Source organism: Haplochromis burtoni, unplaced genomic scaffold (assembly GCF_018398535.1).
Source record: "Haplochromis burtoni strain Fernald_Lab_line unplaced genomic scaffold, NCSU_Asbu1 Contig_99, whole genome shotgun sequence".
Lineage (NCBI taxonomy): Eukaryota > Metazoa > Chordata > Actinopteri > Cichliformes > Cichlidae > Haplochromis > Haplochromis burtoni.
Window position 1 is genome coordinate 2,058,197 of NW_024582460.1, and position 11,279 is coordinate 2,069,475.

General features: G+C 39.3%; 1 protein-coding gene across 3 annotated transcripts; it reads right to left on the reverse strand.

The window, feature by feature from the left end:
- Positions 1-1,300: 1,300 nt before the first annotated feature.
- On the reverse strand, positions 1,301-10,944 carry si:ch211-191a24.4 (uncharacterized protein LOC100150331 homolog). Of its 3 annotated transcripts, none has more exons than XM_005937216.3 (4): positions 10,797-10,944; positions 10,066-10,159; positions 4,937-5,049; positions 1,301-2,809 (listed from the first exon to the last, which is right to left on the reverse strand). In XM_005937216.3, the coding sequence occupies exons 2-4, from the start codon at positions 10,155-10,157 to the stop codon at positions 2,151-2,153; spliced, it is 864 nt and encodes a 287-aa protein (XP_005937278.1). In that variant the 5' UTR covers positions 10,158-10,159; positions 10,797-10,944; the 3' UTR covers positions 1,301-2,150. The 3 variants fall into 3 exon arrangements, with proteins under 3 accessions (XP_005937278.1, XP_005937276.1, XP_005937277.1); XM_005937214.3 differs by lacking the exon at positions 10,797-10,944 and adding an exon at positions 10,568-10,787; XM_005937215.3 differs by lacking the exon at positions 10,797-10,944 and adding an exon at positions 10,568-10,787 and having other exon boundaries at positions 10,066-10,162.
- Positions 10,945-11,279: the final 335 nt, after the last annotated feature.

Genomic DNA, 11,279 nt, shown 5'->3' on the forward strand with positions numbered 1-11,279 from the left:
GCATTTCTTCTACAAGCCACAAATGTATCAGTGCAAATGCAAATTCCTTGCTGACTAAAGGCATTTCCAGTGGAAATTGGCTGACATATCCTGAGCATAACGATGTATAATATCCACAAAACTTAAAGTCACAATACGGTAATATTATGTTGAAGCACAGTACATATTACTCCGCCGAGGCTCCTGTCTACGGTAGCTGTAATGTAGTGATGTGCGATACCACCGATTTCCTTTCCGATCCCTAACCCTTCTTTTCCGATAACGACGGCCCGCTTGCATGTTCTACCGAAAATTGTGCTTTGGTGAGTATCTGACGGACGAAAGCCAAACCAGTTCCACACCACTGAAGTTGCAGCATTTTTACAAACAAATTCTGGTTCATCCGTTTCATTCAACGATCTGCTTCCGCCCTTCTCATTCTCCGTCGCCACCACGCTTTTTCCGCCATGTGCGTATGAAAACAAAGGCACTGCGCATGCGCGTTTTACCCATATTCTATCGCGATATTTCATTTTATCATTGCCTAACATTATACCGGTATTACCGTGAACGGTATTATATGGCCCAGCCCTACTTGCAATGCTTTTATATTCATTTTCTTACATTTACACACCGATGCATTGGGGTCACTCAGGATTCAGTATCTTGCCCAAGGATACATGGTCACCGTGTATTTGAAGAAGATTAAGTCAATAATTGTCTAGAGGTGAAATGACTTTTACTGTTGTCTACCACATTTTTCCTTCATTTCTAAAGATGTTAAATGCTCCTCACGATTTTTTTATTAGATATATAATTTAGATATTTAATTGTTAATAGCTTTATGTATTTTTTTTCCATCACGTCCCTTTGCTGACAACACAGGAAATTGGAGCAGGAGAACATTTGCTTGTCCATCAGTTTCCTGTCAGCTAATTATTTCAGTCTGATATTTAAAATAAGAGTTATCTGCAACCTTATTATTATTATTATCTTAAAACAGGTATGTTGGCAGAGCTGAGCATTTTTACAACCAGAATATCCAAACTTAAAAGAGCATAACCAAAAGAAGAAATTTGTTAGTGCTGCTGTGATGATAAGGCTGTCTAAAATGGTAAATTTAGAAGTCAGGTCATTTTATCACTCTGGGGAATTTTGACAAGTTTGTGTTGTCAGCGCAGTTACATCACTGCTGTCCTTTTGTATGTGTGCGCTCCACTGTGTGACAGCAGTGATGTCATGGCTGGCACAGAACAGGGGAACACAAACAGCAGGACAGGCGCTCAGACTTCTGTTGCCCCCTAATGACAGTCGATCCAGCTTTTAAATGGAATCATAGTCTGTTTAATTACAGTAGATAAAATGCTGCAAACTGGTAGAAAAAAAAACATTAAGCAGTGTACATGTTACTATTAGAAAACTATCTCCAACAGTAAAACAGGCCATTTGAAGATTTACTCAGCGATTTAACTTACACAAGCCGGTCATGTTCAGCATTACCTGAGATAACTGACACATTTGAGAACAAAGTTACATTTGGATAGAAGATTTTTTTTTATTTTTTTTTTTAAAGACACATACAAAAACTTCTACATAAAAATTGACAAAAATGAGAGAGAATGTGCATAAAAAGCCAACATAATACATTTCATTTTCTGAGCTAACTAACAATATGTGGGGCTGATGAATGATGGCTGAGTCTTCACTTTATTTTCTAGTTCTCTCCATAAGTGGAAAAGCTTTAATATTCATCCATGTATTACAGTGCCTGAGGGAACGACATTAAATTCACTAAGTACTAGGCAGGTTTAGTTGTCATACATTAGTTTTAGTGTTCAACTGTACTGTTTTAATCCCAAATGTATTCTAGCTATGCAAGATTTTTCTTTTTTTTTTTTTTATCCAACTAAGCCACAGCAGCACATTAGTGCTACCTCACTGTACTGTTTATGTCCCCTGATACACAGTCACTTTTGGGCAGTAACACAGAAGTAGTTTAAACTACAAAGTAGCTGTGTCCATGTGGAGACGATGAAGAGTTGTAAGTTTAAATGTTTCCTGTGATCCGTCTGTCAGTCTTACACATTTGGAGCCAATCCTCTTTGAATCAGTTCAGATGTCATTGTAGCAGAAACTAAAGTGTCCCCTTAACCACAGTACACAAGTCTCCCTCACACAGATGTGGTCTCGGCCCACAGCGGAGCCCTCTGTGGGTTGTTCCGATCCTGCTTTTTCTCCTCTTCCCGCCGCTTTTGTTCCTGTAGGTAACGCTTCACGTGCTGAATGGTCTGGAAAGTGAGCACTGTGCCAGCAATGTACAGAATGGCGGTGATGAGTCCGAACAGAGCCACAGCTGCATCGGCCCCACTCACGTTACAGTTCATCCAGGTGTAGCCGTTCCGCGAATACAGAATCTCCCGCTGCTTGCACACATCTGTGGAGTTGACTTTGATCATGAAGTGCAGGTAGAGGCCGACAGCCACCACATACACCACTGCGCCCACCGCCTGAAAGACCAGCGCTCCAAACAGGAGCTTTCGCGACATCCGGTGGGGGGGTTTGTTCCCAGACACCACAAACAGCAGTGAGACTATTCCAAAGGTGAGGCTGAAGGGGATGCCGCCATAGATGCTTGGTGCCCTCATTTGGTTATACTGCATGTCTAGTTCTCGTAGCTTCTGCAGCTCAGTACCCTCAAAGTTGATGTTGGAGTTGAGGTTGAAGCCGCCCATGCTGGCTGCCGAGGACATTCCCGACGTAACCATCTGAGCTGCGACCACACAGATGAGGACCAGGGCGTTGGTCAGCACAGCGCAGATCAGGATGATACCTTTGTCAGCACACAGAACAGGCATTTGAGTTCATTTTACAGAAAAATCAATCTTTCAAATCATTAAAAAAAACAAACAAACAAAGAAAAAAACAGCACCAGCGTTTTGTGGTGAGGCGTCCTGATTTTTTATTTTTTTTGCCTCATATGATCATTAATTAAATATCTCAGTTTGGAAGTGGTGCACAGACACATACAGTTTAGGGCTACATTTGATTCAGCTCTTGGCACTGAAACCAATTTAGATTAAATTTTAAAAATACTCAAAATAACCCAACAACAAAAATAACAAACAAGTCTGTCCCTACAGTCACCAAATGTGTTTACGTAATAAGAAATGTCATGAATAGTTGCTACAAACCATCCTAGAGGTTTGTGCTTGGGTGAAATCTTATAATTTAATTATTCAATTACTTAGCACCAGTCAGCAGGTATCTGTGCTGTTGTCTGTTTGTGAATCAAGCCTACCAGCAAAAACTCATAACATTAACACTGCCATCACTGTGTCTATGGTCACTTATTCCTCAAAAAGAAAAACAACAACAACGAGGGTCAGGGTGAGAGGCTCAGTATAAAACCAATATGTGATGTCCATCTTTTATATATAGGATTTCTCAACTACCGCTACTCCCTCACTTTGAGCTTTAAGTATTTCAAAATGTTGCACTGAAGCTTTTTACTCTACGTGTTAGAATTGATTTATAGATGTTAATGCTCACTTTTAAAATATGTGTGTAGCTCCAAGCTATAGAGCAGTTTGAGCCAGTTGGCAGTCTTACATTCTCAGGTTCTAAGGGCTGAGGCTTAAATTGAAGAGTCATCATACTTGCTTTTATTCTTCTTCTTACTTGTACTTCTAGTTATTGACATTTGAACTTTTTAGCTTCCTAACTGATTTTTTCTCCCGAGTACTGAAATTTTTGATCTAAAATCAATAAACTGTTATGCATCATATGGGCTTCAGAGAACTATAATGGTGGCACTTAGGTCTCAAGTCAAATAAAGTCTAACTTCAGCTGTACATTTGAGGTCTTTATTAGTGTTCTCACAGGAGAAAACTAATCTGTGAGGCTCTGATTTCAAGTTCCCAGCTTCCCAGAATAGTGTTCCTCTGCCTAACCTCTGAAAACAAAGTTGAGTAAACACATGAAAACCGGTCAGTGCAGTTTTCATAGAAAGAATGAAGTACACTGAAACTCAAGGCCGCCATTAGACGCTACAGTTTTATTTCACACATACAGTACTGTGCAGAGCTCTTGAGCAACTCCTCATTTCGTCATACTTTGCTTCCAAGAAGCCAGACTTTCTCTAAATGTTTAACCTGGCATCCACATACGTGGACATCACACTTTGGGTTGTCTAGACCAAAATACTAAATTTTGCTCTACAAGGGCCTGATATCCACATACGGGGACGTTATACTACGAATCTCCTGATATGTGGATCTCATTTTTCTCAGAAAAAAAATAAAAAATAAAAAAAATCACGTCATTCTTTGTTCAGGTCCCAATCAAGGTCTTAGGAGGTTAAAGTGCTCTTGGGCAATAGTTTCCAGAGGCTTTCGGAAGGTATTTCAAAGTTGTTGGTTTTGAGGGGGGGTTAAGTTGTACATTAACATACCACAGGAATGCTTTTTATAGAAAGAAACCTAACTCCAGAAAAAAGAAATTTGAAATTATATCTTAAAAAAAAAAAAAAAAAAAGGGTTTTTAGGGGTTTTTTTTTTTTTTTTCTTTTTTTTTGGGTTGTATGGAAGCCCCAAACGCAATTTCATTGTTCTTGACAATGACAATAAAATAAATACTAATACTAATACTTTAAACACTCTTACTGGCAGCCTGTTGTAAAAACACAGATAAAAAAAAAAGATGTGTTCCCATTTCTTTAGTTCAATCTATTACAAATTTGGTTACAATTTTACAGACATATAATAGTATATAATAGTCAATATTTGTGCTCAACAAAATATTGACTTTCAAGCTCATTAGATTTGTACAAACTGGTTTCGTCTTATATACTGTATTTCCATATACACTTCTGGACATGTTTCAATAAATCACTGTTGTTTTTTCCAAGCAAACTATAAAGAGTTGAGGCTTTTGCACAGTACTGGACATCCTGACCTACCTCTTCTGGAGCAAATGTAGTTCCATTTGGAGTCACTGTGATTCACTCGTTCCCGTGCATGACTTGGATGTGAGTCAGCTTCTCGGGGGTAATATGGGGGTGATGAGGAGGACCTGAAAAAGATAACAATGAAGGAAATCATCAACCAACTAATCTGAAACACTGACAGAAAGGCCAATGAGACAGGAACGTGTGTTTTTAGCCTTTTTCCGCCTGAGTCCATTTTTCAGACATTTTAAATGTCATAACAAAATTATAAACATGGTTAACTGCAGAAATAGAATATTTTCCCTACTGACAAAATGAATTTAAAACAAGGTGCTTTTAATGCTGTTTTGGAGCTTTCAACAGACCTTTCTACAGCATGTAGTTTCCTCATTTAATTTAATTTCAATTCAGTTTTATTTATACACCCCCAATTAACAACAACAGTTGCTCCAAAGTGCTTTATATTGTTAGGTAGACCCTACAATAATACATGCAGAGAAAAACGCAACAACCATATGACCCCCTATGAGAAAGCACTTTGGCGACAGTGGGAAGGAAAACTCCCTTTTAATAGGAAGAAACTTTGAGCAGAACTAGACTCAGGGATGTCAACCAGGTACCAAATTTCCTTCCGAGCTGCTTTTGAGAACAAGACTAATTGTTAATAATTATTGTTATTTTTTTAATAGTCTCCAAGTATAACAATAATATAAATCTTTTCTATACTAAAATAGAGTGAATCACAATTTGACAACTACTGTGAAAAGGCAGTAATTAGAAAGATAAGTGAGAAACAATGTTAAAACACATCACAGCAGCCCTGCCCTGCAGCCTGGATCCTCACCAGTTTGCCTACAGAGCAAACCGGTCCACAGAAGACACTGTAGCCACAGCACTCCATGCTGCCGTAACACAACTGGAAGAGCATGGGAGCTATGTGCGAATGCTTTTCGTGGATTACTGCTCAGCTTTTAACATCATCCTTCCACACAAACTGGTGGCCAAGCTATAAGACCTGGGGCTTCTTTACAACACCTGCATGTGGGTCAACAGCTTCCTCTCGGGCCGTAGACAGAGAGTCAGAGTTGGCCATCACACATCCTCAGCCCTAAATCTCAGCACTGGCTCACCCCAGGGCTGTGTGCTTAGTCCACTGCTCTACTCTCTCTACACACACACACACACACGACTGCACTCCTCTCCACCAGAGCAACATCTTTGTGAAATTTGCAGACGACACCACCGTGGTGGGGCTCATTTCCAGGGATGACGAGTCTGCATACAGAGACAAGGTGGAGCAGCTGTCATTATCGTGTAAGGCCAATAACCTCCTCCTCAACACTTCAAAAACCAAAGAACTCATAATAGACTTCAGAAGGAAAAAGGCAGAGACCCAACCACTATTCATTAATAGGGACTGTGTAGAAAGGGTGGCAAACTTCCGCTTCCTGGGAGTCAACATAGAGGAGAACCTTTCCTGGAGTGCGAACACCTCCGAGCTGCTGAGAAAGGCCCAACAGAGACTGTACTTCCAGAGAATTCTCAGGAGGAATAACATCATACAGAGATTGCTGGTGTCCTTCTACAGAGCCACCATTGAGAGTGTTCTAACCTATTGCATATGCATCTGTTACACTAGCTGCACAGTGGCTCAGAGGAAAGCACTCCCAAGGGATCATTAACACCGCCCAAAAGATCACTGGCTGCCCTCTCCCCACACTGGAAGATCTACACCCGCTGTCTTAAAAAAGCCCAAAACATCATAAAAGATACCTCACATCCTGGCCACTCCCTGTTTGAACTGTTGCCCTCAGGCAGACGGTACAGAGCAATCAGTGTAAGGACTAATAGGCTCAAACAGCTTTTATCCAACTGCAATAACACGTCTGAATACTGCTACAAAAAAATGCCAATCACGCCACTCTTGTATTAATCTATGCGCTGACTGAAGCATGTATGTGGGAATGTATGTGAATGTTTGTTGATACCTCTTATTAGCACTTTAAGTATTCTATTTATTTTATTATTGAATTTTGTTTTATTTATATGTTGATATCGTTAGGGATGATGCAATGATCGGGGACCATTTTTAATTTCGTTGTACCTGTGACAATGACAATAAAGATTCTGAAAACAAGTCCTGATACACTGCCAAATCTGAACTCTGGATTCAGTACTGGAATTCAGATTTTTATGGCACCAGTGGACAAAGTACTCAGGAAAAAAAAAAGGAACAAAGCAATATAACAATAATGAATTACAAGTCAGTGTTCCTCTGAAAACCTTACATCTCTGAGGCTTGAACCATGAGTAAATTGGGGATTGCTTTACTAATACAATAATATACTGTAATGAAACCAGCAAGTGAGAATTGAGAGCAGCATTTGGTTGTACTCTGATGTAACCAGAAGCAAAAGATTCATCAATTATAACAAGACTGCAAACTCTAACTCACAGCAGAGCCCATAGGGATTAATAAAGTCTGGTCCATGACCAAAAGAAAAATTCTTTCAAGTTCTTGGACTGGGCTCAACAAAGTTTGGAAAAGTGGGTTAAAGTCATTTTAAACAAAACGTTTCCAAACTTCAGAATGAACACGTCTAAGCTTGTCCAGTTTCCTATTAAGGTCAGTTTGAATGTTTCTGAGCTGGTTATAAAAAACAAAACAAAAAAGTTTTTATGATTTTTTGTTGTTGTTAAATATTTGTGCAGACGTACAACAAAATATCAATCCTCTGTTGCTTCTGGGGCTCCCCTTGCCACATTCATAGTGGTAGAAGTAGAAAAGACTGAGGGCAGCTGCAACTTTTTCTACAGTGTCCTTCATTACTCACAGGCTACATGTTATCTTTTGATGAAAAGACATGTAAATAATTGTGCTAACAGTACAGCTTACATTTTTTCACTAATAAGGACAAGACTACAACATTCATTTTGACGCAAGAAGTCTGAGGGTCACAATTGTAACGCTTAACCCCCCCCCCCCCCCCAAAAGAAAAACAAACAAACAAACATTAAACAAGTGAATAATCAAATTATTACAATAACATCTCATAATTTAATTTAAATGGACATCTTTACATGTCTATTCAAAAGCAAAAGAGTCAAAGGGATATTTTCTGTCTGTACAAATACAAGAATTATTATGAAAATGTCTTTTTTTTTTGTTTAAGAATTTCCCAAGTGCTGTTAAAAAGAGCAAGGAATTTTGAAAGAGTTTTTCCAAACATCCTGGTTTTATTTGGAACACTTGCAATATTTTAAATAGAAATACAGAAAGATTTATTTCACAAAAATACAAAACGTACCAGGATCAAAATTATTAGCTCCCCTTGGTACTATCAGTCATATCCTTTTTGCTAGATAACAGCATGCAGTTGTTTGTAGTAGTCTAAGGAGCTTGGAAAGAAAAGCATCTGGACTTCTTTAAGTTGCTTGAAGACGTTTCACCTCTCATCCGAGAAGCTTCTTCAGTTCAAGTTTCACACGTCTGCTGAGCCATCCCAGCTCATTCTTTATTGGTGAATCTCTCAAGCTCTTCCAGATTTGTTGGTCTTCAGTTCACCACACAGATTTTCAATTAGATTCAACTCAGGGCTTTATGCAGGCCAGTCAGTAACATTCACTTGAGTCTTCCGGAGGTAGATCTTCACAGTAGTGAATTATATTTTGGGTTGATGTTGTGTTAGAGAACAAAGCCACGACCCAGATCCAGTTTTGTTGATGTTTGAGGATTTCTTTGGAAATTTTCATTATATCCTTCTTTCCTCATGATTCCTTCCACCTTGACTAGACTCCCAGTTCCAGATGCACCGAAGCATCCCCACAGCTTAACACTTGCACCACTGTGATTCTTTGGGTTTTATGCCATCTTTATCTTTCTTTCATCAGGTTTCCCCAGCATACTTCAGTCTGGCTTAAAGGTGTATCTTCTGCAGAAGTTTAGTTTTTCTTGATCTGCAACCTGCCAGTCCATTCCGCTGCAGGGTTCTACTGATCGTCTTCTTTGAGCTTAAAATTCCCAGCTTGGTCTTTACTAGTCTTTTACTAGTGTTGGCAGTTGTTCCGAGCCCTTCACACAGATCTCTCACTATTTTTTCTTCCAGAGTCTTTGAAGTCGCTCACTTCATACCTCTGCCAGGCTTGTTCTGTACTGTGTGGCTCTCTCTGAATTTCATATTTTTCACTGCATTCTTGACACTTGGAAACACTGTGATAACTTTGTAAATCCATCTGCTCCTTACTGAACATTCACTTTTTTCCCCTCAAGTTTAAACTGATTTCTTTTGTTTTTTGCACTATGCTTACACTCTGGCTGAAGTTTAAAGTGGACAGTAAGTCTCAGTTTTAATGATTTTATATGTTTTGAGAATTATACAGTTAAAGCACATCATTGCACAGCAGAGGTTTGTGCTGCAGTTCAAAGGTCAGTGTTTCAGGGGGCAAACAATATTGACCCTGGTTATTGTTGTTTTGTTTCTTGAGATAATTATGTGACCGTGTGTCACAAATAGGTATAATCTATGCTTTCTCAAGAAATCTAGTAGCCTATGTTTAAAAATGCTGTGTTGAAAATTCACTCCATTAAAAAAACAAAACAAAAAAACACTGATAGAGGGGGGTTAATAATGTTATCCTCATCTGTATGTTATATTGCTTGATAAATATGGAGCGAGAGTGACATTTATTTTGTATGTCAGTATGTAGGCTGATACTGTTTTAACACATGTAAAACGTGATGTTTGATACAAACAAGTATTTTAATTTTTAAATGTCAATACAGACAAACAAGATGTCCCTGATATGCCGTCCATGTTTACAATCTTTTACCCAGCAACACCTATGTCAACATGGTTGTTCTCTAAAGTACTACTGATGTAGATTTAAATCCAGATTTAGGGAGGAAAAAAACACTGTGCATTCAAAAAGCATCTCCCTTATCTGAAAACTTGTTTTGTCCTTGGGAATTTCTGCAGAAATGAAGTACCTGCGCTTCTTCCACGGTCAGAGAGAATCCTAATGAGGGTGTGCGGAATAAGTGTATTTAGTTTCTGATCTGAGGAATTACATGGTGAGACAACTGCCCCAGTCGCCCTCACTTCACAGTCTGGGTTTAAAACAACGGTGAACGCAGTGCGCACCTGTTGGATGGTGTTGACCGGTCGCCATTGTGCTGCCGGTGGTCTCCGTTCCTCTCCCGGTGCCCCCGGTTTGATCGCGGCTGCTGGCTCATTCCTGCTGACGGAAAGTGACACACTTAAACACAAAAACGACGTTTGAAAAGCACGAAAACTGTCCCGCATACTCCAGGATGAAACGTATGACTCTAGAGGTTTTTATTTATCTTCTTTAACAGGAAAAAGAAAAGAACAAAAAGAAAAGGCTTTAATGTTTTAGCTCCTGTTGGCATGGAAATATAGCCTACAACTGACGTAGAGCCCCCCCCCCAAAGTGAAAATTATGAAAACTACTAACAAATGAAAACTAGGCTGAGAAAGCGTGTAATTTTACATGAAAGCTTATATTTCCCGTCAAGCACCCGAAGAGCAGGTACTACTTCCAAACCAAAGCCAAGCTTGTGCGATACGTCAGCAAAGTAGCCAAAATGTCTGATTCAATTAGCGTTATCAAAGACAAACTTACTGTAATGTCGACAAAAAACACTTCAGACTGAAACAGCATTACTGAATCCAAATATAGTTATTCTGTCTGCTGTCAGAATCCAGGTAGAAACAACTCCACCCTACAAGGCGGAGGCGGAAGAGGAACTAACAGGTGAACAGAAGAGTTTCTGGTATGAGGTCAAAGCTACTACGAGCTTCGTGCGCCGTCAGTCCCGTCTCTCACGCCACAGAAGCCTCTGTTTACTCACTGTTTGAGGGGGTGTTGTTGGCCTTTCATTACCAGCACGCTGCAGCGGTGACGTCGAGCGGCACACCATTGGCCAAAAGCTGTCGTGTCCATCTACGTGTACGTACGTAGATCTGCCAGAAGGGGGCACTAAACGATCTGTTTTTACACTGCACAAGATATCAGACTATACATTATAATGCACAAAAAAGGAATAAAGGCACTTTTGCAACAGTTATTTACACAGTTTGAATTAAGCGTAGACTATGTGGGCAATTTAACTTTGCTTACCATTTAAAAATATCACTGTGTTCTCACACACCATTGTTTTCATCATCTTTTAGTAATAAAACATTTAAAAATAAATAGAAAATCAGAAAGTGTCATATTGTGGCCCTAAAATGTGGTGTGTGCGTTCTGATTTCTTGATTTTTCTCCTAATATCTTCATTTTACACCTAAAATAATAATTCAAACTTTAGCATTTATTGTTTCAGGCTTTGACA